A 27266-nucleotide genomic window follows, 5' to 3' on the forward strand; every position below is an offset into this window, starting at 1 on the left:
TACCAGGCTTCATAGCATTTCATTTCATTTCATTTCATTTCCCTGAGCATGGGGTCACCATGATTCTCCAAAAATTGACAACATCAATAGATGCATACATAGATAGATAGATCATTAGAATCATACTTTATATATTGCAAATATTGTTCCCATACCTTGCTTTATTTTATTGTGACAAAAAACTCATAGTTAAACAGGCAGGGAAATTTTTGTTCCTCATATAGCAGGAAGCAAGATTCCCATTCAACAATATAAGTGGCATCTAGAGCACTTGAGAGCCTGGGAGACATTGCTCCTGTGTTAATATTCTGCTTGTTGTTTGTTTTCCCACAATGCATCACATAACAAATCCTGTGCTGAGGTCTGGGGTGATACATTTTTAGCCCAGAGAATTAGCATTCAATGAGAGATAATAAGATGCATCCCTAATCATATGAAGGGTGTGGAGAGAGGTCTAATTAACATTCTGTAGGAGTTTAAGGAAGAATAAGAGAAGAAACAGTTCTGCTGCAGAAGCTTTGGTGAAGGAGTTGGGTTTTGAGTGGTTTTTAAAAGAAGAAATTTTAATTCGATTGAGCCACATGAACAAAGTCATATGGATATGTGGTGAATGCAATTAGGAGATGGGGAGAGCTCACTTATTGCTCATTGAATTCCTCATATGCTCCTAATTCAACAAATTCTTCTCTCTTCTTTTAAATCACTTTATTGGGGGCTCATACAATTCATCACAATCAATCCATATGTTCATTGTGTCAAGCATATTTGTACACTTGTTGACATCATCAGTTTCAAAACATTTGCTTTCTGCTTGAGCCCTTGGTATCAGCTCCTCATTTTTTCTCCTCCTCCCCCCACCCTATCTCGCTCACAAACACTTGATAATCTATAAATTAATATTATTGTTTTCATTTCTTACACTGACTGGTGTCTCCCTTCACCCGCTTTTCTATTGTCTGTTCCCCTGGGTGGGGGTAAAATGTAGATCATTGTGATCAGTTCCCCCTTTCTTCCCCTACCTTTCCCTTACCCTCCTTGTATCACTACTCTCATTATCGGTCCTGAGGGGTTTATCTGTCTTGGATTCCCCATGTTTCCAGTTTTTATCTGTACCAGTGTACATCCTCTGTTCTAGCTGTTTTTGTAAGGTAGAATGGGATCATGATAGTTGGAGGAAGCATTAAAGAACTAGAGGAAAGTTGTATGTTTCATCGGTGCTATACTGCACCTTGACTGGTTCATCTTTTTCTTGTGACCCTTCTGTAAGGGGATGTCTAGTTGCCTATAGATGGGTTTTATTTCTTCACTCTGCACTCTCCCTTATTCATAATGATATGATTTTTTTGTTCTGGGATTTTGATGCTTGATACTTGATCCTATCAACACCTCATGATCACACAGGCTGGTGTGCTTCTTCCATGTAGGCGTTGATGCTCCTCGGATAGATGATTTCTTGTTTACCTTCAAGCCTTTAAGACCCCAGGTGGTATCTCTTGATAGTCAGTCAGCTTTCTTCACCACATTTGCTTATGTACCTGCTTTGTCTTCAGCAATTGTGTCAGGAAGGTGAGTATCATGGAGGGCTAGGTTAACTGGACAAAGTCTTCTTGCATTGAGGGAGTGCTTGAGTAGAGGCCCAATGTCCATCTGCTACCTTAATACTAAACCTATAAATATATGTATATAGATTTATTTCCCCCTCATCACATGTAAATATATTTACATATTAACATGCATCTATTTAGACCTCTATAAATGCCCTTTGCCTCTTAGTTTTTTCCTCTACTTCCTTTGACTTTCCTCTTGTCCCACTATAATGCTCAGCCTTCATTTTGGTTTCAGTAATTCCTCATGATTACATTGCCCTTGATCAAGCCCTACCAAGCCTCCTACACCCTCCTCCCCATTGATTTTAGATCACTTGTTGTTTCTTTGTCGCTGGGTTTGTTAACACCCATGTCCTTTCCCCTTCCTCCCCCCGTCCCCCGTCTCCCATGTCCCCCCAGAACTGTCAGTCCCATTGTTTTTTCCTCCAGATTGTTTATCCCACCTATCTTATCTAGATAGACCTGCAGAGATAATAATGTACACAATAAACAAGACAGAGCAAAACAAAGCAACAACAATTACAACAAAAACCAAGGACAAAAAGAAAGAAAAGCCTATAAATAGTTCAAAATTTGTTTGTTGACTTTAGGAGTGTTTTCTTGTTGAGTCTTATGTGGTGCCACACCCTGGCCCCAAAGTCTATTTTTGGTATTCCCTGGGGATTTTGTTGCTCTGCTCCCCTTGCTCTTCTGTGGCACACCCATAGTGTTTCACCTTGGTGTGGTGGGACCAAATTGGGTGTAATTCCTGCACTGTGTTTCCAGTGTTGTCCCATGTAGCATTATGGATCAGTGAGGGACATCTTGTCTTGCAGTGGGGCCAGCCCCATAGTCCTTTCTTTGCATTGACTGCCCTGAGCAGGATTACCATCCTCAGGACTTGATGGCCAGGATGGACTCCACACTCTTCCTCCCCCTTGATTTGCTCCCATGTTCTTTGATCAGACATATCCCTCTCCCAAAGCTGTAGCTTCAGTGCTGTCCTCTCAAGTGAATTCTCCTGCTCTGTCCATATAGTTTGGATTGGTTCTCTCTATTGATTCCCTGCTTCATTCCGGTATGGCAACACATCCTTACTCATCTATTAAGTGCAAAGCACTCTTCTAGGATAAAAATAAGAGATAGATATGGAAGGAGCCTGGGCCTTGGGGAAGACAAGGACTGCTCTCCATCTTGATCCAAAACTGATTCCAAAATTATTAAGTCTTCTTTGACTTACCTGAAGGACAAGCAGCTGGGATTCGACAGGCAGAGAAATTCAATGCTGGGATTGGAACATTGCTGGACACTCCTAATTTTGAAAAATTCATTTGCTTGGAACGTATTATATATGAAAAAATGGGGAGGGAAAAGATAAGAAAAGTAGGTTAGATTTTAGTAGACTTTAAGTATTATGGAAAGGAATTTATTTTTACATTGCAAGGAGCTATTCAAAGGTTTGTGAGTTTTTCCCTCATTTTTTTAATGAGAAGACCAACATAAGAAAATGCCAATACAGTACAATGGCATCGTCTTGAAATCTGCCAGACTAGGATTCAAAAAATCAACTCTGTTACTCTTGACGCTTTTAAGATTATTTTTCTCATCTGTAACCATGGAGAAATATTCATTTATTTATTGACTCCATGTATTTTTAATTTAACAGATATTTATTCATTACTACAAGCCCAGTATTTTTCTAGAGCTGTATTATCCAATATAGCAGACACTGTGTGGAGCTAATAAACATTTAGATATAATTAGTGTAACTGAAATGTTCTGTAAGTGTAAAGTGCAAACCAAGTTTTGAAGAATAATTTGAGGAAAAGAATCTAAATGGCTTCATTAATAATTTTTATGCTGAATGCTGGTTTCAATAACCATAGCTTGGATATATTGGATTATTTAAGATATATTATATCAAATTAGTTTTATAGCCTCATTCTTTTAATGTGGCTACAGGAAAACTTAAATTTATATTTCTGACCAGATGTGTGACCTTCAAAGATAGTACTTTTCTAGACACTGGGGCTGCCAGGCAATCGTTTGATAGTAAGAGAAACATCGTTTTAAAAAGCTTACAAAATCAAATCCATATAATTGGAGAATATGAAATGAGTGCTACAGAAAATATAAAAGAGGAGTGTGAAATAGAGAGAACCAGGATAGAAAGGAATTTGAAGGTTAAAAAAATAGAGCATTGGATTGTGAGACAGGGAACAGGGACAGTTTGGGTATATAAATTTTAGAAGATAAGGTTACCAGATTTGCTGATGGATTTGAGGGATAAAGAAAAAGAAAGATAGAATAATGATAGGTATTGTACAATTCTTTAACGTATTTAAATAACTGATTGGTGTGCTTTTAAAAATAAAATACTAGAGGCACAAAACTAACGGTATTTGAGAATTATTTTGAAAATGAAAAGTGACAAGGTATATAAAGCACCTAATATATTTGGTGCATGTTACTTTTAGAAAATTATAATTGTGATTATAATACAAAGGCAGAGGCTGAGTGGCAAATAGTGGTACACGAGAGGAAGGATTCTCGGGCATACGTATTAGCCCAATTTTACTCCCACTTCCTACCAACCCAGACTATTTCTCAAACAGGAAATGCAGCTCCTTTTTTTTGTTTGTTTCTATCTGGAATTCTCAGAACCTTTAGTTATTTCCCATCCTTTCTTCCCACTCTCCGCTTTTCCCACCTCCATTCTCGGGCACATCTATTCCCTTGATTCACTTCTGCGAGCTACTTTTCTTGGTTAGTGGGGCTTATCTAACTTACATATTTGTCTTCCCTCAGGAATTCTTGCTAATGTCTTCTTTTTGTAACTGCTGTGACCATCTGTTGAAAGATTTCTTCAGTGACTGATAAAATAAACCCATGTGTTCCAAATGTCAATTGCATCCAGAGAATCCTACCTCTCTCCTGAATAGAAATCTTCATAGTCTCTTTTATGGTTAAAGTAACGATATTCTTCCATACTAGGAATATTGAAGGTTTTTATCCAGTGAGTGGGGTTCCTATACCAGTGGTAGGGCAGCTATTCCTCTGGTTATAACAGTGAAACAAATGCTCCATCTCAGCCTCAATGTAGACAGACTCCTATGGCAGTTTCTCCTGGGATAACTGAACACTGGCCACCCATTTGGTTGACAGACTATATTTCTTTTACCTACACACACTGTGACACACTATTCCATCCATCTCCATTGCTGCGTGGGTTTATGATATGTATGCCAATGAGACTTTTCCTGAGACAAAACAATGTTTGGAAGACATTAAGGGAGAGATTATTTTATGCAGAAAGCAGATTTAAGCAGCCAGTTCGTGAGTAACCAATTCAAGTCATTAATTCAGTAATGTGTATTTCATGTTTATTCAGCCTCTTCTATGTAGCTGGAAGTCCTTGAGTGGTAAAATAATTAAGAACTAGGCTCTTGACCAAAAGGTGTATCAGAAGAAATGATTGGTAATTGGCTCTCAAAAGGTCCCTCCCATTGCCATCAGGTTGATTCTGCAGAACTGCCTCAGCGTTTCCAAGACTGCACCGTCATTCGCCTACCAGTGTTTGGTAGGTTTGAACTGCCAATATGTAGATTAGGGTCCTCATTCTTAATCACCATGCCACCACTGCGCAATTGGATGACAAAAGGTTTCTCCAAAAGGCCATAGCCTTGAAAACCCCAGGGAATACCCTAGATTTTACACCCCATGGGGTCACTATGTGTAAGAATCAACCTGGCAGCAACTGGTGTCTCTGTTCTCAGCGCTGTGACAGATGCTGAGGATGCAGGAAGAATCAGTCCCCCAGCTTTTATAAAGTGGTTGCTTTCACGATGTTTTTACAGAGGTAATCCTAATAAACAATTGATTGTCTAGAGGACAAGAATTAATTTCAAGCTGTGCCAGAGATTGTTAGAATGGAGAGAGGTCAGGTATAGGGGATCAAATGGCCCTCCAAGTCCACATGTGTGTTGAATAGGTTGGGAGAAGAGGCAACGGCATGACCTAAATGGAGTGGGACAGAAGGCATGAGCGAGAGCAGTAGGAGATAAGATTGGCCAGGACATTGCTGTCAGCCTGGAAGCATGACTCTAGAAATTCCTTTTCAGTAAAGTGGGAGAGACGGGAAGAGATTTTCCTTCCTGCTTACTGCCTCTTTTCAAAGATAAATGCCAGACTGTCAGCAACAACGTGCACAAATACTGAAAATAGTTGCATTGATTGGCCATTTTATCTTACCACTGGGTATGTGCTGAGAGGTGCAATTATTTTGCCTTCTACGGAGGGTATCAGGTGGCTCGTCGTTAAGTGTGGCTTTTAGACAGCTGCAGGAAGACTTCCATTATAGCCATAACATCTCTTTATCCAAAATGAACATTAGTCACGAGAATTCCAAGAATGTCAAGCCAGTGCCCAGGAATTCTCCTTAGAACAGAGCACAAATGAACAAAATCATTCCATTATTCTCTCATTTCCAAATAAGTTTGTTCTCTACACAACTATTTCCCAGAAAAGAAAAGAAAATGTGTCCTTCAAATCTCAATATCCCTTTGGGCTTTTGAAATCATTTATATGCATCACTTTTCAAAAATTTATATATCTTTATTAATATAAAACTCACATATCACATTTCAACACTATTTCACATACTATGTAATTCACCAATTAGAAACGTACAACTAGATTACTTTTAGTGGTTTTACAGATTTGTACAACTATTACCATAATCCATTTTAGAATACTATGATCCACAAGAAGAAACCCTGTACCCATCAGCAGTAACTCTCCATTTCCCCTCTCCTTCCACTCCACTTGGCTCTCTTTCTCAAGCTGCCTTGATAAAGTTTGACCTTTTTAGGGAACTTTATATGAATGGGACTATGTGATATGTGTCTTCATTTATCATGTTTCATTGCTGATTTCTTTTTTATTGCTATGTGGATGATAACACATTTTATTTACACAGTTAACATTTGGCTTGTTTCCACTTTGTACTATTACAAATGATGGTGCTGTAAGCACGGCTGTACATGTGTAGATATGGTTTCATTTCATTTGGGTCTGTACGTAGAAGTAGGATTGATGGGTTATCCGGTAACCTTCTGAAATCCTCATAGTTTTCCAAAGTGACCATAGCATTTCACACTCTCACTACCAGTTTGCAAAGATTCTGATTTCTCAGCATTTTTTTTTAAATTTTAACAATTTATTGGGGCTCATACAATTCTTTTCACAGTTCATATATATACATACATCAATTGTATAAAGCACATCTGTACAGTCTTTGCCCTAATCATTTTTTTCTCTTTTCTTCTTTTACATTTTATTAGGGACTCATACAACTCTTACCACAATCCATACATATACATACATCAATTGTATAAAGCACATCCATACATTCCCTGCCCCAATCATTCTCAAGGCATTTGCTCTCCACTTAAGCCCCTTGCATCAGGTCCTCTTTTTTTTCCCCTCCTCCCTCCCCATTCCCCCCTCCCTCATATGCCCTTGGTAATTTATACATCATTGTTTTGTCATATCTTGCCCTATCCGGAGTCTCCCTTCCCCCCTTCTCTGCTGTCCCTCTCCCAGGGAAGAGGTCACATGTGGATCCTTGTAATCAGTTCCCCCTTTCCAACCCACTCACCCTCCACTCTCCCAGCATTCTCAGCGTTTTTTACCTACACTTGTGATTCTTGTCTTTTCGGGTCTAGCCTTCCTGGGACTGTGAGGTGGTGCCTCATTGGGGTTTTGAATGGCATTGTCAGATGACTGTTGGTGTCCCAGGAGATCTTTTCATGTGCTACTTGAATATTTGTAGAGCTTCTTAACAAGAATGTCTGTTTAGAGTCTTCACCCACCTTTCAAAAAAAATACTTTTATTGGGTGCTCATACAACTCTTATCACAATCCATACATGCATCCATTGTGTCAAGCACATTTGTACATTTGTTGCCATCATCATTCTCAAAACATTTGATTTCTACTTGAGCCCTTGGTATCAGCCCCTCATTGTTTCACCCACTTTTTAATGATCGTTTTTTTATTCCTTTGTAAGATTTTATATATACATACTCCGTGCAAATTTGTTATTGCATTTAATGTTTAAAAATATTTTCTCCCATTCTGTTAGTTGTTTTTTGACTTTCTTAATGGTATCCTTTGAAACACAAATGATTTCACTCTCACATGTAAGGATTTGAACTATTTGGGGCTAATTTTTACATATGATTTTAGACAGAAGTCCAAATCAATCTTTTGTAGTCGCATTTTCAGTTGTTCTATGACTAGTTGTTGAAAAGTCACCCACTGTACCCCCAAAACAGAATTATTGGCAATTGACCATGATTATACGGGCTCACTCTAGACTCCAAATTCTTATTTATTTATTTGTTTGTTTGTTTATTTATGACTCCAAATTCTATTGTATGATCTGTATGTCTCTCTTTATGGCAGTACCATGCTGTCTTGATAACTTCAAACTTGTACCAAATTTAGAAATCAGGTGGGAATAACTTTTTTTCACAATTGTTTATGCATAGAAAACTCAAACTTTCCAGATAAAGCTCCAATCAGCTTGTTGAGTTCTGTAAATAAGTTAGCTATAACTTGGATGAAGTTTGAGTTTAACGTGTAAATTAACTTGAGGAGCATTGCTGTCTTAACAAGGAACCCTGGTGTTGCAAAGAGTTAATCATGGGTCGGCTAACACAGGGTCTGAGGTTCCTACCCACTAGTTCTGTGGCACAAAGATGTGGCTGTCTATTCTCATAAAGAGACAGTCTCAGAAACCCTCAGAAGCCGCTCTACTCTGTCGTGGACAGTTACTATGGCTGAAATCAACTTGATGGGAGTGAATTTGATTTATTTGCTGTTTGCTTGTTTGGGCTGTCTTCTGATCTATGAACGTAAGATCTCCACCCATCTACTTAGGTCTTTAATTTTTTCATCATTATTATATAATTTTCAAGAGGTTCTATATTTATTGACATGGTTATCCCTAAGTGTTTTATTATTTTGATGCTATTGTAGATTAAATTGTTTTCTTAACTTTAACTTGGGGTTGTTGACTACAAATGTACAGAAATAAAATTAGTTTTTGCATATTTATATAGTATCTTTATGGAAATCAGTTGTGAATTTTAATAGAAATGCTTTAAGATTTTTTCATATACAAGATTATGTCATTTGCAAATTGTATTCACTTTACCTCCTCCTTTTCCAGTCTAAACGCTTTTAATTTCATTCTCTTCCTAATTTCACTGACTAGAACTTTCAGTTCACTAGTGAATAGAATTGGAAGAGATAAGTCCAATCCCTTTTATATGTATGTCATTCACTGTTATGTTCTCCCATCCATTTATCATTTCATTGATCTAAAACTAATATTTTCATTAATCAATCTATCTAAAGATTTATCAGTTTTGTTGATCCCGTCCCCCAAAGAAACAGCTTTGGTTTCCATTGATTTTTTATCTATTATTTTTCAATTTTCTATTTAATTTATTTCCACTCAAATACTTATACTTTTCTCCTTTCTTCTTGTTTAGCTCTTATTTGTTCTTCTGTTTTCATTATCTTATAGTTTGAGTTAGGATTTTGGCTTCAGACATTTTTTTTCTTAAGTAGAGGTGCTTACAAGTTTCATTTTTCCTTAAAGCTGGACCACAATTGCATCTCAGACATCTTGGTATGTGTGTCTTCATTTTTATTCATCTCAAGGTTGTTTGACAAATTGGTTATTTAGAAGTCTGTTGTTTCTACATATTTATGTCTTCTCCATATTTCCTTTTATTGGTATTTATTTTTATTCCATAGTTGTCAGAGAACAGTAGGTATATTTCACCCCTCTAAATTTTATTGAGGCTTTTTATAGACTAGCATATGGTCTATTCAGGAGAATGTCTCATGTGTACTTGATAAGAATGTGGATTCTGCTATATATAGTGTGTTCTATGAAAGTCTGCTAGATCTAGTTGAAGTTGACTTCTATTTTCTTGTTGCTCTAAGCATAATTGTTCTATTCATTATTGATAGCAGATGATTTATATCTGTAATCAATATTGTTGAATTGCCTATTTCTCCTTTCATTCTTTTAATGTTTGCTTTGTTTGTTTTAGAAATCTGTTCTTTTATGCCTACTTGTGAATTTATTACAACTCCTTGATGGTTTGGCACTTTAGTTATTTTTGAAAAGCTTCTTTTCTTCTAGTGGTGACTTTTGTCATGTGTTTTATTTGATCTATTTTTAGTGTGCCACTCTAGCTTGGCTATAGCTGCTGCTCACCTGCTATAGCCCTTTTCCTTATTTACTCTACTTGTGGCTTTGAATCTAAAGACTGTCTTTTATAGGTACCATTTAGATTGATCATATTAAAACCTCTAATCTTATAAGCTCTACTTTCTGATAATATATTCACATGGAATGCTATTCTCTAGATAATTAAATCTATGTCTGGCATTTCCATTTTTTTAGTTTCATAATTTTTTTCTCTATTTCTTCATTGCCTGAAATTGATGAAATATACCAATAAGAAGCATAGATTCTTATTGGCAATTGAAATGTTAAAACCCCACTCAGTGGGATAGAACAACAGAATTGTATGTGATTGGATATATTGGATTGTGTAAAACATGGGAGGGAAAAAAAGATTCCTAGGGGGTACAGTGGGGAAGGATGGGATCATAGGGGAGCTGATATCAAGTTGTCCAAGGAGAAAGAAAATATTTTGAAACTGATTTGGTAGCAATTTTTCAGTTCTGCTTGATGTGATTGAACTATGGAATATTATGATATCTGTAAAGACTCCCAATAAAATGATAAATAAAAAAAGAGAAGAAAATGTTCTGAAATTGATTGTGGTGATGATTGCACAAGTGTTTACAATTTGAAATAAATCATATTATATGCCAATAAAATTATTTTTTTAATCTGAAAAAAGTAAAATGAAGAAAGCATAGTAGTTGGAAAAGATGGTGCTAGAAATAAAGCTGGAGATTGCATGATAGCATTTTGAAAAACAAACATTCTTCATTTTCTTATGACCGTCGAATCAAATCTGACTCACAGCAACCCCATAGGACAGAGTAGAACTGCTTCCTTGCATAAGTGAAGCTGAAGATCTTTAGAGGAGTGGAAAGCCTCGGCTTTCTCCTACTGAACACTTGGGTTTGGGACAGCTGACTTTATGTTTAGCAGGACAACTTGAAGCCCATAGTACTACCAGGGCTCCAAACTTCTTCATGAGAAAAAGTCTTTAAATCACATAAATGCTGACTGTTCACTTTGGCCTCATTACATGGAATAAACCAGGATTAATTTTATGGGTAGAGAGGATGGGGAGCCTCAATATTAGGAGGCAAAATCAGGCTAGGTATTGACTGTGGAAGAGCCCATCGATCGCTCATGTATAAGTTCAGGCTGAAATTTAAGAAAATTCTAAGAAAGTCATGAGAGCCAGATAATTAATGTCCTTGAGTATATGCCATCTGAATGTTGAGCAGATCTCCAGAACAGATTTGACACATTGAACTCTAATGATAAAAGATCTGATGAGCAGATCAAGATGATATCAAGATGACGATATCCATCACATATAAAGAAAATAAAATGTCAAGAAAAAGACAGGAAAGAAAGAAAACATCAAAACAAATGACACTACAGACTCTGACACTTGCTCTTGAATGTAGAGTACCTGAAGCAAATGCAAGAAATGAATAACTGAACTGAAATTTCCAAAGAGCAGCTAGATAAGAGAAAGTAAAGTATTGTAATAAAATCTACAAAGACCTGGGGTTAGAAAGCAGTAGAGGAAGAATATGCTCAGTTTGTCTTACCCTGAATGAACTGAAGAAAATATTCAAGCTTTAAGTTGCAACATTGAAGGGTTCTATGTGCAAAGTGTTAAAGGATGCAGGAAGCATAAACAGAAGAGGGACAGAATACAGACTCACCGTACAGAAAAGTACTGGTCAACAGTCAATCATTTTAAAAGGTACAATATTCCTAGGAACTGATGTCCATTGAAGGAAGAAGTCCAAGCCCCACTGACAACATTAGTGAAAAACAGGGCTGCAGAAATGGATAGAAGACCAGTTTAAATATTTCAAAAAGCTGATGAAGCACTAGACTAGCCTATGTACATGTCCAGCCAACAGAAGAAACCAATATTTTGTACATTCTAAAGAAAGGTGACCCAAAACAATGTATCATTATTGAATAGTATCATTAATATCACACACATGTAAAAATTTGTTTCAGATAAAACAATTTCACTAGAGAAATAATTGCCTATGTCAGATGAATTTTGACTGAAAGCAGAGAAAACCAGAAAGATGTTTGCTTGTGCTTTATGAACTAAGCAAAGGCATTTGACTGTGCAGATCTTAATAAACTATAGATAACTTTGGGAAGAATGGAAAATCCAAAACACTTCATCGTGCTCATATAGAACTTGCACATAGGCCAAGAGGATAATTAAAGACAGACGAAGTGGCTACTCGATGTTTAACAATCCGGAAAGGTGTAAATAGGGTTGGATCATTTCACTGCTCTTATTCCGTCTGTATAATGAGCAATAGATCAGAGACGCTACATTATATAAAGCAGAACATAGCATCAGAATTGTAGGAAGCCTCATTAGCAACTTGTAATATACACATGCACAATCTTGATTTCTAAAAGCATGAAGGACTTCAAGTACTTGCTGATGAAGATCAACAGCTGCAGCATTCAATATGGATCACGACTCACTATAAACACAGCCAAAATCCTCACCACTAGACCAACAGACAGCGCCATGACCAACAGAAAACAGAAGGTGGAGGTTGTCAGCAATTTCATTTTATGTGGATACGTGAGGTGTCCACTACGTCCACATGGAAGAAGCACATCAGTCTGTGGGATCCAAGTTTTGGAAATCATAAAATAGAATTTGAAGGAGGGAGTTGTTTCAGAGCTTAAACTGTGAACACCTGGTTTGAAAAAAGCTATATCTGACATTAGAAGCCCAAACTCAGCATGTGGGGGCCACACATGGATGAAGCCTTCAGTGAAACCCTTCTGACCACAGTGGGGGGAATGAATGGACTTGTTACCAGACAGAGAGCACGGTAAAATTGATTAATGCAGATACAATGCAATCTATTATCCTTGTTCTTCCTTTGGACCCATTTTAAAGTTGCTTCAGTTAAAACAAATTAGTGAAGGGGACATGCACATGAACTAATCCTCTGGTGACTCTTCTCTGACCGTTGATCAGGGATTTGAGTAACCTCTATCATGCAGAATGCACTCCAAAGTGGATTCGTGAATATAGATGCATTCGGGTTCAAGTTGAACACATTTTATCATTTGATCTCCCTTTGACCTCTTTAAAATGTGTTCTAGTTTTTAATAGTTTCTGCTTTCTTTTCAATTGGGGGTTTTCTTTGTTTTACCATGTTGTTGTCATGTGTGTTGTCATGTGTATGGAGTGCAGGACAGGTACCTCGATAAAGGCAGCAACTGGACTCATTATTTTTTGGAGGTTTGGAAGGGAAGGTTGGGGGAAATGCGGAGCTAATCACAATGAGTGCAAGAAAGAAGAAAACGTTCTAACACCTGTTGTGCTGAAAGACGGGTTGGCACAGTGACTGCAGAGATAGATGAGTGCAAACGAGGACAGCTGTGAGCACGGCGCAGGACCAGGCAGTGTTTTGGTCTGTTGTACAGAGAGTTGCTGAGTCAGAACCGACTTGACAGCACCTCACAACACAATCATCTTTTTATTAACTTATCATAACTTTTATCAAGTTATGATCTGATATCACGCCTTAACTCCAGTGCACCTTTCTTCCCCACCTAACCCCTTTGTTGTCAAACCTAATATATTGATTTCAATTTCATAAATTGTGTTTTATATATTTTTCTTCTCGGTTCAAATCTAAATTTTAACACTCTAGTGAATTATTAAATGTCAGTCATTGAAACTGTGCCACATTGTCCATTTGGTTCTATTTCACAATTTCTATCTCTCTATTGATATTCTTGCTATGAGTCTAAATCAACTCGATGGCAGTGAGCTCTATTGATAGTCTCTGTTTGGAAAGATGTTGTTCTCATATCTTCCTTTATGTCTTCTGCACTTGTTTCCTCTAGTTCTTTGAACGTGTGAAAGGCACTTCAAAATGTTTGTGGGAAAATAGATTTTAAACTACCAAAGATTTAAAAAATAATGGAATTTCCCTTCAGACTTTTGAAGCCCTCTGATACTTAGGATGATGGCTCGGAATGTTACATTTGACACCTGAGATGTTCTTCTCTGGTTTTATTGCAAATTGGCCACACTTTCCTGTTTCGCTGTCTTCCAACTGTGTTGCTGTTGAAAACTGGACACATTAGGGAATCTAGGTTAGCGATGCTGGATGTTGATTCTACCACTTTTCAGTGCTTATTTTGGGTTCCTGCATACTATTTGTTTCTTGCCCAGACAGTTTTAGTCAAGCCAATTTCCCTCCGTGTATGCACCCTCAGTGCCTTGGGGATGCACATGGTCACGACAGGGTAATGGTTTTCGGAGGATTCTCTTTTTCCCACTCTTACCATGATTTTATCTGTTAAATGATCTCTACTGGAATCATATTCATTAGATTCTAATTACTGGTGCTTGATGTGGTTTTTGCTGTTGTTTTGGTCAAAGCTTTGGAGCATAATCTCATCCAGTCAACTTCAGGCCTTTTCAGGGCTACTTTAGGAGGCAAATCTTTATAGTTTGCTCTGGTACTCTTAATTTTCTTGGTTCTTTCTGGTAAATTAGATGGACTATGGCTTAACTTGTTCTAATGGGGTTACCCGCCTCCTCTTAATTGCATGCTAACACAATCTCCTTTCTGTTTGAGAGCATCCTTAGGCTTAAACTTCCTCATCTGCTATTTCAAGTAAAACCAGCTCCTGGGAGAGTGTTTATGCCCTGTCTCATCTTATGCACTCCTTCACCCATCTCTGTCCCGATGGCAACATCTCTGAGCTACTGTTGTGGAACTAGAGAGAGCTATACATGCTCTCGCAGACACTGCTGATGGAGATGGTATCCTCTGGTCTTGTGACTTTCTGACCTTGGCTTACCCCTGCTAGCATGGGGCATTTGCCCTGCAAGTGAGTGAAGTGAAGGCAATCAGGAGCTGCATATCCTTAGCTGGTTCCATCTGGGGTGGCTTCTCTGCCCTGTACATCAGGGAAGATGGGGGAAGAAAGCCTCTGATCTTTGGCTGCAGCAACAGAAACTTTAGTCTCTGCAACCCAGGACTGGGATAGATGACAAACGATGGTAGTGTGTTTCTCTTGGTATCTCTGGCCTGGGAACTGGTGTAAAAAGAATTAATTATTATTATTAATTGGGAAGTTAATATATATGACATCATACAATAGTTCAATCATGTCAAGCAGAATTATACAATTGCTACCACAACCAGTTTCCAAATAATTTTTTTCTTCCTAAACTCCTTGACATTGTCTCCCTTTTAACCCCCTGACCCTACTTTACAACCACCCAAAAATCCTAATTCTACTTGCTCTCCATATAGGTTCATCAGTCCTGAGTTTCATATACCCCCAAACAGGAAACCATATAACACAACTTCAAGACAGTGACTTCCAATGACATAACACCTCTAAGACAGACCCTAATATGAAGGAACCAAACAAAACAAAAATACAGAAAATGTTGAAACCAGATGAGGTCCAACATGCATCAGAAGAGACGATCACCTGACAAAGTTTGAGCTGTTCAAGTCAGCTTTATGCCTTTGATCTTCTGTCCTCCGCTCTCCAGCGCCCTCTGTTTCACAACCCCTTTCCTCCCATCCCGCAATTGTGGCTCCAGGGAGTTTCCGGGAGGCTTGTGTCCTGTGTAATTCCCACAAATGAATCTTGGGCTCTGACTGACATTCATAGTTTTCCACAAACCGGATTCTCACAATCTGGGGTCTGACTAATCCCTCCTTCAATTTCAGAGTACATGATTTACAATCCTTTGGTGACTGATGATTGTGTGTTTCTTCCATGTGCACTTAGCTGACATCGCACTTAAGTGGCTGCTTGTTTGGAGACAGGTCTGGGACACTATTTTATCTGGTAGCCGGGCACCATCTAATTCCTTTGCCACATTTTGCTCAAGCACCCAGAGTTTCTGTGTTCTCGTCCTGAGGGCGAGGATCAAGCAGGGCCATGATGTAAGTTCTAATTATTCTTAAATTGGAGCTAGGATTTAGTGAAAGCCCAAAATCCATTCCTGGATCTATGTTTTCTGTTTTAGTTTTCTTTTCTTTTCATTTATTATTACTTCTTGACGCTACCATCCCCCCTGGGAAGCTTCTGTCAGCCTGCTCTGTGGGGGAGGGGTTTGAGAATGGCCGAGGGCCGTTGCCAACGCCCCAAAGGTTCTTCCTGTGCTTATTGAGATTTATTACATTTTAAAAACTCGAATCCTTCTTATGTACTATTTGCTGTAAAGCAATTTGGAGAAATGTTTAGTTGTTATTGTTATACATATTATGTTGTTGTTTTTGTTGTTGTTAGTTGCTGTCAAATTGGTTCCTACAGGTAGCAAGCCCATGGACAACAGAAAAAAGTACCACCTGTTCCCAGGCCATTCTCACGCTCACTGTTCTGTGTGTGCCCTTGTCACAGCTACGGTTTCAGACCATGTTTTTGAGGGACTTCTCCCCCTCACCCCACCCTGACCCTCTACTTTGACCTATTTTAACTGTTTTGTTGGGGAGGAGTTCCTCAGACTGCATTATAGAAATGAAAGTCTTCCTCTTAGGCCACTTAAAGTAACAGAGATTCAAAGTAATGACCCAAATTAAGTTGAAAAAAAAGTCTGTATAAAAGAGACTAAAAGCCATTGGGACTAGATTTCTGCCCAGATTCAGCTAGGTTTTCCCATGCTCAGAGAATTCTCCTGAAAATTTCTTAATTTTGCTAAATGCTTTAAATGAGCAGCCTTAGAATATTACACTCCATTTTTGGTCCCCTTTAGCAAAGATGTGGACATCTTTTTTTTGTTTGTAGTTTTTGGCATTTGAATTTTTGTTTCCACTTTGAAAACCACCTATTTTTTAATTAATAAAAAATTTTATTGGGGACTCTTACAACTATTATCATAATCCATACAGGCATCCATTGTATGTCAAGCACATTTGTACATTTGTTGCCCTCATCATCCTCAAAACATTTGCTTTCTACTTGAGCTCTTGGTATCAGCTCCTCATTTTCCCCCTCCCTTCTTGATAATTTATAAATTATTATTATTTTGTCATATCTTACACTGTCCTGTGTTTCCCTTTGCCCATTTTTCTGTTGCCCATCCCGGAGGGAGGTTATTTGTAGATCCCTGGAATCAGTTCCCCCTTTCTACCCCACCTTCCTTCCACCCTCCTGGTATCACCACTTTCAGCACTGGTCCTGAAGGGATCATCTGTTCTAAATTCCCTGTGTTTCCTGTTCCTCTCTGTACCAGTGTACATTCTCTGGTTTAGCTAGATTTTTAAGGTAGAATTGGGATTATGATAGTTGGAGTGGGGCCAGGGGGGGTGTGGGGATTTAAGAACTAGAGTAAAGTTGTATGTTTCATGGTTGCTACACTGCACTCTAACTGGCTCATCTCCTCCCCGTGACCCTTCTGTAAGGGGATGTCAGTTGCCCAAAAATGCGCTTTGGGTCCCAGTCTGCACTCCCCCTCATGCTCACCTTCCTGATATGATCACTGAAGACAAACGGGTGCACAAGCAAATGTGTTGAAGAAAGCTGATAGTGCCCAGCTATCAAAGATATAGTGTCTGGGGTCTTAAAAGATTGAAGGTAAACAAGCAGCCATCTAGCTGAAAGCAACAAAGCCCATATGGAAGAAGCCCCCACCAGCCTGTGTGACCTCCAGGTGTTGAAGGGATCAGGTACCAGGCATCAAAGAAAACCACATATCTTAAAATAATCTCCAGTTCCCTTTACCATTCACTTCATAGCTTGGGGCCATTCTCAAGTCTTTAAGGTGTGGTTTTAAATGTATTCATTTAGGCTAGTTCATCAAACTTCATGGAGGTTTACTTTGGGCCATAGATCCACATTGCCTTGGGTGTTGTGAGAGGCTCCAATAAAGACAGTATGATTTGTACGTTGACGGTGCCAATCATGGGATTTAGTTAGCCAACAATTTCATAATTACAGGCTGGCATTTTTAAGACACTTAGTTCACCTGGAGATTTTGCTTTTTTCAGAGTGACTGTATTTCCTGAGGAGCATGGTGTGCTCACAGCGAGTGGTACTTCTTAGTTGCATTGACTCCTTTAGTGAAATAGTCCATAGAAAGCATGCCTTGCTGACCTCCAGCGCTACTTCACTACTTAATTGTGGTGGGAGGTGAGGGTAGGCGTCATTGCCCATGTCTTATCAACTACCTATTCGTTCTTGACTCTTCTTCCACAACTATGCCATCATATTTCACAGCACTTTATTGCATAACCATTGTTTCATTTCTTCTCTTCGATTCCTCTAAGTGACCATGTGAATGGTATGTCCAGAGGCGTTGTCTGAGTCATGAGTTCTTAAGGCTATGACATCTCAGAAACAAACAGGCGCTTCTTCAAAGATTTCTCTTGCTGGGTTCAAACCAGCAACCTTTTGTACTATTTGTACCACCAGGAACTCCACCCAGGAAAGTAGAGATCTAGAAACATACTTAAATTTAACTACCAAAGATGCTAAAATAAATCCTGGGGTGTGACCTCCTGCCTCAACCCTTAACTTAATTTATAAACTGTTGATACCTTGAGTTCTTCTTTTGGCCTCATTCCTTGTAATTTGACAGTTTGGTCTTGCAACTAGACATCCTTGCACTGTCCCTCTCCTCCTTTAACTTGTACCTGCTATGAATGGATCAGCCCCTCAAACCAACCGTCCACTTCCTTGGTTCAGTAAACCGTTGAGGATCCCCTGGATGCCAAGCATTGTGCTGGGTGCTGAACCTCCAATATTAAGGAAACAATTTCCATAACCTCAGTCTTATGAGCAGAACTACTATAAAAGCAAACACAATAGTTCAGTGTTCTACTTCACAGGAAGCAGGCGCAGAGATGACCCAAAAGGAAACACTCTCCGCTGTGAGGCAGTCGAGCTATAGTCAGAATAAAGTTTACCTCGAGCCCAGAGCTGCTTAAACTGCTTCCCCTCACAAACCCCTTTCCCCTGAGAAATTTGCAACATGGGCACCATGATGTCCCAACACCTCAGATTCATTATGCACTTGATTTTGAATTAAGTCTTGGTAGGTGTGCACTTAGAAGCCTTTTCCTGTTGTCAGAACGTTTGCATCTCTCATATTCAGTAACCCACCGTTCAGAATGCTCATTCACACTGGTCAGGTCAATTCCGACTCACAGTTACCCTACAGGACAGAGCAGAACTACTCACTGTGACGTTTCAATCTGTAAATTAAAAAATAGAAAGCCTCGTCTCTCCCCCAGGGAGCAGCAGATGGTTTTGAACTGCTTACCTTGCAGGTAGCAGCCGAATGCGTGAAGCCACTACGTCACCAGGGCTCCTGGCTTTGCTCTTCTTCCTGTTGTTAGGTGCCATTGGGGTGGTCCTGACTTACAGTCCCCCTAGGTACAACGGAACAAAGCATTTTCCATCTTCACAATTATTCTTATGTCTGAACTCATTGTTATACCACTTGTCAGTTTGCTGTGCTGTGAAGGCTTGTGTGTTGCTCGAAGTTCATGGCACTGGTATTTCCAATATTAACAGGGACACCCAAAGTGAACAGGTTTCAGCAGCGCTTGCAGACTAAGAACTGACCACGAAGCTGGGACAGGCTGTCAACTTCATAGGAATGAGACACTGAAAACCGTGTGGAGAGCAGCTTGGCTTTAGGCAGTGATGGTTAGTGTGGGGCATGAAGTTAGAAGGACGCAAAGCGGAGGTAGGATGAGGAAGTATTCCGGGGAGTAGAATGAGATGGAACTTGTTTTATATCAATGGACTTTTTACCATACAAGGAGTCAACTTGTAAATTCAATGCCACCAGGATTAATTGAATTGCCTTCTCATCAACTTCCTCTATGGTGACCCCATTTGTGGGGGGTAGGACTGCATTCCACAGGTTTTTCTGACTGTTTTTTGTTAGGTTGTTTAGCTTAGCGACTGGGGCATCCATTGCGCATGCTCAGAGGTCCGAGCTACCCGCCATGAAGGAGTGGCACACTGCACATGCTCAGAGGTTCGGGTTTCTGACCAGGAAGGGGAGGTACACCTGGGTGGGCACTGCACCGCACCTGGATTGGCCCACCTAGGCCAGGTAAATTCAACTCAGCTAATGGGGTCGACCAAAGTCATCCACCACGCCTCCCCGCGGAATAATTGAAAAGGCAGGAGCCCGGAGCTGACCACGTGACTTTCTGAGCAGCTTACAGGGAGGCTGCACGTTAGTGAGGAGCTTTGTGGGTGCCTGTGTAAACCTGAAACTTCTTCTAACGCTCATAAAACTCACTTGGACCACAAACCAGGCTTCGGCGTGATTTCTTTCTCACGCAGAGCCAAGGACCGGGGTCTATCTCTCCCCTGAGAGCTCTAACAGTTTTTCAGAAGTAGATCGTCATGTCTTTGGAAAGCAACGTGGTTCCGGGAGCCTTTGGGTTATCCTCTGAGTGTTCTAACCATATGCCCCACCCAGGGACGCCAGTGAACCCCAGCAGAGACTTTATTTACTTGATTATAATTCATTTCTTTATTTGCTGTTTGCCTTCCTTGTACCTCTTGGCACTGGCTTCCTTCAAAATCAGAAAATCCATCTAACACAGTATCGAACACAATGCCTTGTTTTGTAAAGTAAATGAATATTTAAGCCCACTGATGATTAGCCTGTCTGTGAGTAGTTCATTGCCCAGGAAGCTAGTTCTGAGTACCCTTCATGTAAACGCCTTAGCTTCCAACCTTTCTTTGTGAATGTCTACATGTTAGAGGCGAGGGGAGAGGCCCTTGTTCATAAGTGCAGACCATGGGTGCATTCCCTGGAAGCAGCATATGGTGTAAGTAGGTGTAGATTGTGGGTTAAGTACTGGCTTTTGATTATTTGCCTAATTGTTTAAAATACATATACTTGACCTGTTCCATGTATAAAACTGGTTTCCTTCCGATCAAATCTGGCCCATGGCAGCCCGTGCACATCACAGTAGAACTGTGTTCAAGCAGTGTTCAGTGGGTGCATTTGAGGAAGTAGATCCAAGCCTTTATTCTGGTGCAGGAATCAAAAATTCGCTTCCATACTGCCAACCTTCTTTTCAAAAGGCAAAGTACAATAATCTAAGGGAAAGTTCTTTGCTTGTTTGTTTGTTTATTTTGATAGTAGCAATTTTGTCCTTTTTTTAGCTATTCATCCCTATTTCACAGATTTCAACACTCCAGTCAGTATCTAATTCACGATCTCCTGGAATTCCTGGGTTCTCTATTTCCATAAGGGAGTCCTAGTTGTGTAATATTTATGGAATGCGCACTAACTGCAAGGTCAGCAGTTTGAAACCAACAGTCTCTATGCAAGTAAAAGATAGAGCTTCCAACTCACGCAAAGAGTTAGTCTTGACTATGTTGGACCGAACCATGGCATAATGTAATACCTGGTGAGTTGACTTCCTTGAACCAACCTGAATTTGCTCTACACTCAAGCAATTCCTTTCTTTTCCATGACAAAAATGTATTCCTTGGCTTCTTAAATATTATTGGTGGTGTTTTCTTTCTTACTGTTTAATTTTATCTTGGATTTTTATAATTCTGTTCTTTCTGCTTGATTTTGTTTTCTGATTTTGTTATTTCTGTTGGTTTCTCAGTTTATGAAGCACAGAAGGAGGGCATGCATAGAGACAGTAGCTGGTGTGGTAATTTCTCAGGAATGGGCTGCAGTACGGAGGGTGGCGGGAATGCAGGAGCAGAAGTGCATCTGGGAGGGTGGAGGCAGCCCTAAATCTGTGGTGATGATGTCCATGCCACTCTTTAAATGCAATTTCACTCTGGAAGTGTATTGTATGTGAATATTCTATCAAGAAAACTATTCGCAATACAAACAGACTTGACCTCTGAGAGCATGGTGAAGGAGGAAGGGCTATTGTTGAGGGGGCATGAAGCTTATGTTAATGGTGCTGGAACAATCCCGGTAGGGACCTCAGAAACAGTTGCACAACACCAAGAACGTAATCAATGGCAAGGCGTTATACGTGTAGAAGGTGTAGAATGGGAGAATGTATTGTCGTGTAGAGTTTTGCCACAATTGAAGCAAAGACATGAATGGCAAGGAGTACAAGGAGAAGAAAGTGTTCTGACATTGATTGTCGTGATGATTGTACAGCTCTTCTTGATATCACGGAACGAGTGAATTGCATGATACACGGATAAAGTGCCAATAAAGGTGTTCAAATAGAAGTTACAGTATCAGAAACCAACCGGGGCAGGTCTACCCTGTCCTCCAGCGTCACTAGACTCAGACTTGACTTGATGGCAGCGAGTTGTTCTTCCATGAGATGTCAAATTTCCTATGGGTGTCATGTCATATTTCTAGGCTTGGGTGGAGACAAGGGTGCGGAGGGGTCAACCTTTCTCTTTCCAACCTAGGATATTTCATGTCTCCTTTGTACCTCACAGACATTCAAAGGCATTACTGTACTTGTTTTTTTTTTTTTACTTTGCTTTGTTGTGCTTGGACTAAGTGGACACCTTGAAGCACTTAATCATTAAGCTTTTAGCAAGGGTATCTATCCCTGGTCTCTAACCTGGTCCTCTACCCTCACGGTTGGTTTTCCCCACCTGTGAACCTTTTATAATAGCTCCTTTTCTGTCCATTGCTTTCTCTTTGCCCTTCACTGTCCATTCCTACAGATTTCATTCATTAAAGTTGACAGAGAAGGAGAGAAGGAAACTGCATTGAACTAGGTGGTCTTCCTTACTCTGAGTTTTACACACACACACACACACACACACACACACACCACACACACACACCACGCATGGTATTCTCCTCCCAAGACAAACTCTAATTAGAAACTCGCTCCTTAGGAGGAATGGGTAGTTCAGGGAAGTTCACTAACTGCCAGTAATGTTCAAGGCAAATCTCTCTTGGAGTCTGGACATCTCATTATAATGCAAAACAATATAAAATCATCTTCCTTCTTTCTTCCCCACCTCCCACCCCTCTCTTTCTCTACCCCATCCTATTGTAAATTGTGCTCTTAGCACCTGCTGTGCGGTTCAAAGAGAGGCTACTATGGGGGCTGTGCTCTCATCCCAGCCAGCTCTTTAACAGAGGGAGACCTGACTACTGTGATTCCCTTACAGAATACATTAACTCTTTATCTGAGAGTCCCATTGAGCCTCCATTTCTAACTAGGTAGGAGGCAAGGCAATGGATTAATCCCCCCCTTACATAAGTATAGGTAATGGCTGACCTGTGTGCACAAGAGTAGGGTCACATGGTCCTGCCAAGGATTCTTCTGTTGTTGCTTTTGTTTTCTTGAGCATAACTCATTTTCATTAAGTCTTACAAAATACTAAAAATCCAGCTGGATTTAAGTATTTGGCGTAGCATTTCAGGAGCGATTCACTTCCCCTTGGGAGGAAAATTTAAATTAGACAACTTTCCCAGCAAAGTCAGCCAGTGTGATTGTCCTAGCTTTGTAACAGACTCACACTAATTATGAAAAATGTTCAATTACTTAAAGAAATCTTTAAAAAATAATAATCTGAACATTGCGGCCATGTATCCTGGTAAGGCTGAAATTGGTGAAAAGCAGAGCTGAATGTCGAATGATAATTTTTGCTAAGTAATTCAGGTCATCTTATCTCTGGCATAACACTTACTTTAATGAGCATAATGGGTGCAATTGGAGCCTGTTTTTCCACCCTGTGCCAAAGCCAATGTTCTCTCTTCTAATTGTGAGCCCCGCTTTTTCCTTCTGGTAACTCATAACTTGCAAATCTGGCCTGCAGTCCACTACCTGATATTAGTAGTCATCCAATTAATGTGTGTTGATGTCAAAAGATTTGATGATGCTTCTTTTGAAAAAAAGATGCCATCACCAAAGGTAGGCATTTTTATAAACTAGCCTATGATAAATCTCATTCACCAAAGAATGGGACGGGAATGCCTATCTTATGAGCTGGTTTTCTAATACTGAGTTTCGCTCCTTTGTCCCCTCACAGGGCAACGACGCTGACATGGTGGATAAAAACAAATGCTGCACGCTCTGCAACATGTCCTTCACTTCGGCGGTGGTGGCCGACTCACACTATCAAGGCAAAATCCATGCTAAAAGGTTAAAACTGTTGCTAGGAGAGAAAACCCCGTTAAAGACCACAGGTATGTGTGTGCACAGCGATCGTGGGGAGATGCTGGAAAGCCGGTCCTGTGCCTGTCACATTAATCACGCTTCCTCTATAGAGGCGGTCTGGCCAGACTCCGAGTCTAATGATAGATGCCATTCCAATCCTAAAGGGATGGGGAGGTATCCCTGCCAACCTTGCTGCCATAACAACATGAAATACAAATGCAGGTGCTCATTAGACCGGCCTGGCTTCTTGGATTCTTAATGCAACAGCGTGTATCTTTCTGAGAAACAGTTTATATACTACACAATGCTGCCTAGTACATCTATTATCTGTTATGTAAGACATATCTGTTATGTAATGAGCATAGTTCTTTCCTGAATGGCATTTAGGATCCAGTGTCAATGGGGGAGATTCAATTCTAATATTTGCATAATGCGATTTATCATCTGTTTCTTATCATGGAGTGAGGGGGAAGAATGGAGTATTTTGAAATATTATATTTTGCCAATCAACTGACGTTTCTCCTTGTTCTGAGATGGCATTCCTGTCATCTTTAAGGTGATCCTGTGATTCAAGCCTATTGTTTTCACAGTTAAAAGCTTAAATATGGATAACAGATTATTTGACCTTCTAATTGCTTAAATAAATTTTTTCTTCAGAGGTCTGTCAAAGTCAGAAACTACAACTCCATTATAATTTAATGAAGATAGGCTATGTGGAACAAGTTGACCTCCTGGCAAAGATGGTACTAGATTGGGTTATAATCCCAGGAAGTCAGGATTTGTTTCACGACGACTACTCTTGCAATGCAAATTGAAATGTAGCACTGCGTTTTATCTTGCTGTCTAATGAATCACACATAAATCATGGGTGTAATTATTTTTTAAATGGTATTTTAGAAATTGGAGAGAGTCTGAAAACATAGCTTGGCTTTATTCCTCACCCATGTTTTTCTTAAGACAAATGTCTTCTTTTACCTAGAGAACAGGAAAGGATCTTTGCACTGTAATTTACTAGTGCGCAGCTTGAATAAAGTATGTTGTTTCTTCAAAGGTGGCCGTGACTTTCAGGTAGAGGACGGGGTTGCAAATCACATGGAGACTGAGACACGCTCTGCTTGCTTTTGGGGGCTGGGGCACACTGTATTTGGCATTTGATAAGCAGCCACTCACTTGGAAATTCCTGCTCCTTGCTGCCTAAAGGATTGGATACCCACCTCATAACCTTCTTCCCATCAAAGCTCTGAAAATAGAAACCTCAGAGACACAGAAACTGGAACGTTTTTACCTGTTTTCCATGAATGAGTAGCTGGCCCATTTGTTCTCTCCGCCTAAGGAAAGCATTGCTGTGAAATGTAATTTTGGAGACGGTGATGGAAGAGGGGGAACAATATCTTTATTTATCATGTCAATTAGCAAGGGTGAGCGTTATTATTTCTGGGAAAAAAGAAAAAAGAAATATCACCACATGGTGAAAATAGTTCTTTGTGAATTAAAATACAGTCTCAGGACAACCAAGTACCAATTTCTTTTAACGAATTCAAATACCTTCAGTTTGGTAAATATATTTGGAATATGCTGGGAGTTGTCATCAGTATATTCTCAAGGGAAAATCAGAAGCACTTAAAGCACAAGCTCTTCACAATGGCTTGGTCCGGATTGCCCAGAGAGCTGTACTGGTCTACACTGTTACAGAAATCAGGTCACTCATTAGCCAAGATGGGATTCAGATGGGGTAGCTGAGGAACAGTTTGTGGTTGGGCTTGCAGATTAGATTCTAGTTTGCTTGTGACAGCATCCCCTGTCCTCCTCTAGTTCTCCTCCCATCTTACAGCTGGCCCTTTCCTCTTCTTCGGCACCTCTTCTCAGGCATTCCCCTCTGAAGCTACTTTCAGCAGAATGGACATTGGGGAGCAACACCGTGTTAGTCCGGGTAGACTGTAGACTAGAGAAACAAATCCATCGACACTCATATGTGTATAAGAAAGAGCTTTATATAAAAGAGTACTTGTATATTAAGAGAACATCCCAGCCCAGTCCAGTCCAAGTCCATCAGTCTACTATTAGTCCAAATGTCAAATGGAGGTTGGAGGAGGGAGGGGAAAAATGAGAAGCTGATTCCAAAGGATTCATGTAGAAAGAAAAATTTTTGGAAAAAAAAAAGATGATGACAACAACCAGCATGAAGCAGGGAACCGATAGAGTTGTCTGAGGGGATGGCCCCATTCCCAACTACATGGACAGCCCCCCTACCCCCTGACAGAATAGTTCATTTCAGAGGACAGCATGTAAGCTACAGCTCAGGCAGAGGGGCATGTCTGTATGGAGCACACAGAGCAAATGAAGGGGGGAGGAAGAGAGAGTGGAGAACAGCCTGGCCCTCCAAGCCTCGAGGACGATATTCCTGCTCAGAGCAGCCAATGCACAGAGAGGACCATAGGGTTGGCTGCACTATGAGACAGGACTTCCCTCACTGACCCATAGCGCTACGTAGGACAACACTGGCAACCCAGTGCAGGAATTGCACCCGATCTGACCTCACCGCACCGATGTGAAACTCTAATTGTGTGCAATAGAACAGCATGGGGAACAGAGCAATGAAGTTCCCAGGGAATACCAGAAATAGACGTTGGGGCCAGGGTGTGGCACCCCATCAGACTCACCCAGACAACACCCCTAAAGGTCAACAAATAGACATTGAACTATTTTTTTTCTACAGAGAAACAATTTATTGAAATTTTGAAAGTTATATCAAAGACAACTGGGTTAGAAGTCCCATCTCGGACTTTTTTTTCTTTTTTAAACATTTTATTAGGGGCTCATACAAATCTTACCACAATCCATACATATACATACATCAATTGTATAAAGCACATCTGTACATTCTTTGCCCTAATCATTTCTCTTTTTTTCTTTTCTTTTTTTACATTTTATTAGGGGCTCATACAACTCTTATCACAATCCACACATATATATACATCAATTGTATAAAGCACATCCGTACATTCTTTGCCCTAATCACTCTCAAAGCATTTGCTCTCCACTTAAGCCCTCCGCATCAGGTCCTCTTTTTTTCCCCCTCCCTCCCCGCACCCCCTCCCTCATGAGCCCTTGATAATCCACAGATTGTTATTTTGTCATATCTTGCCCTATCCGGAGTCTCCCTTCCCCCGCTTTTCTGCTGTCCATCTCCCTGGGAGGAGGTCACATGTGGATCCTTGTAATCAGTTCCCCCTTTCCAACCCACTCACCCTCCACTCTCCCAGCATCGCCCCTCACACCCCTGATCCTGAAGGTATCGTCCACCCTGGGTTCCCTATGGAC

The 27266-nt window shown here is 40.0% G+C and overlaps 1 protein-coding gene across 1 annotated transcript in view; it reads left to right on the forward strand.

Moving 5' to 3' along the window:
• Window positions 1–27266, forward strand: part of ZMAT4 (zinc finger matrin-type 4) — a 501960-nt gene that overhangs the window by 264415 nt on the left and 210279 nt on the right. The window contains exon 4 of the mRNA XM_075555744.1: window positions 23818–23974. Within this exon, the coding sequence (XP_075411859.1) occupies window positions 23818–23974 (157 nt within the window). The remainder of the gene's footprint in view (window positions 1–23817; window positions 23975–27266) is intronic.

This window comes from Tenrec ecaudatus, chromosome 8, assembly GCF_050624435.1.
Source record: "Tenrec ecaudatus isolate mTenEca1 chromosome 8, mTenEca1.hap1, whole genome shotgun sequence".
In the NCBI taxonomy this organism is placed as follows: domain Eukaryota; kingdom Metazoa; phylum Chordata; class Mammalia; order Afrosoricida; family Tenrecidae; genus Tenrec; species Tenrec ecaudatus.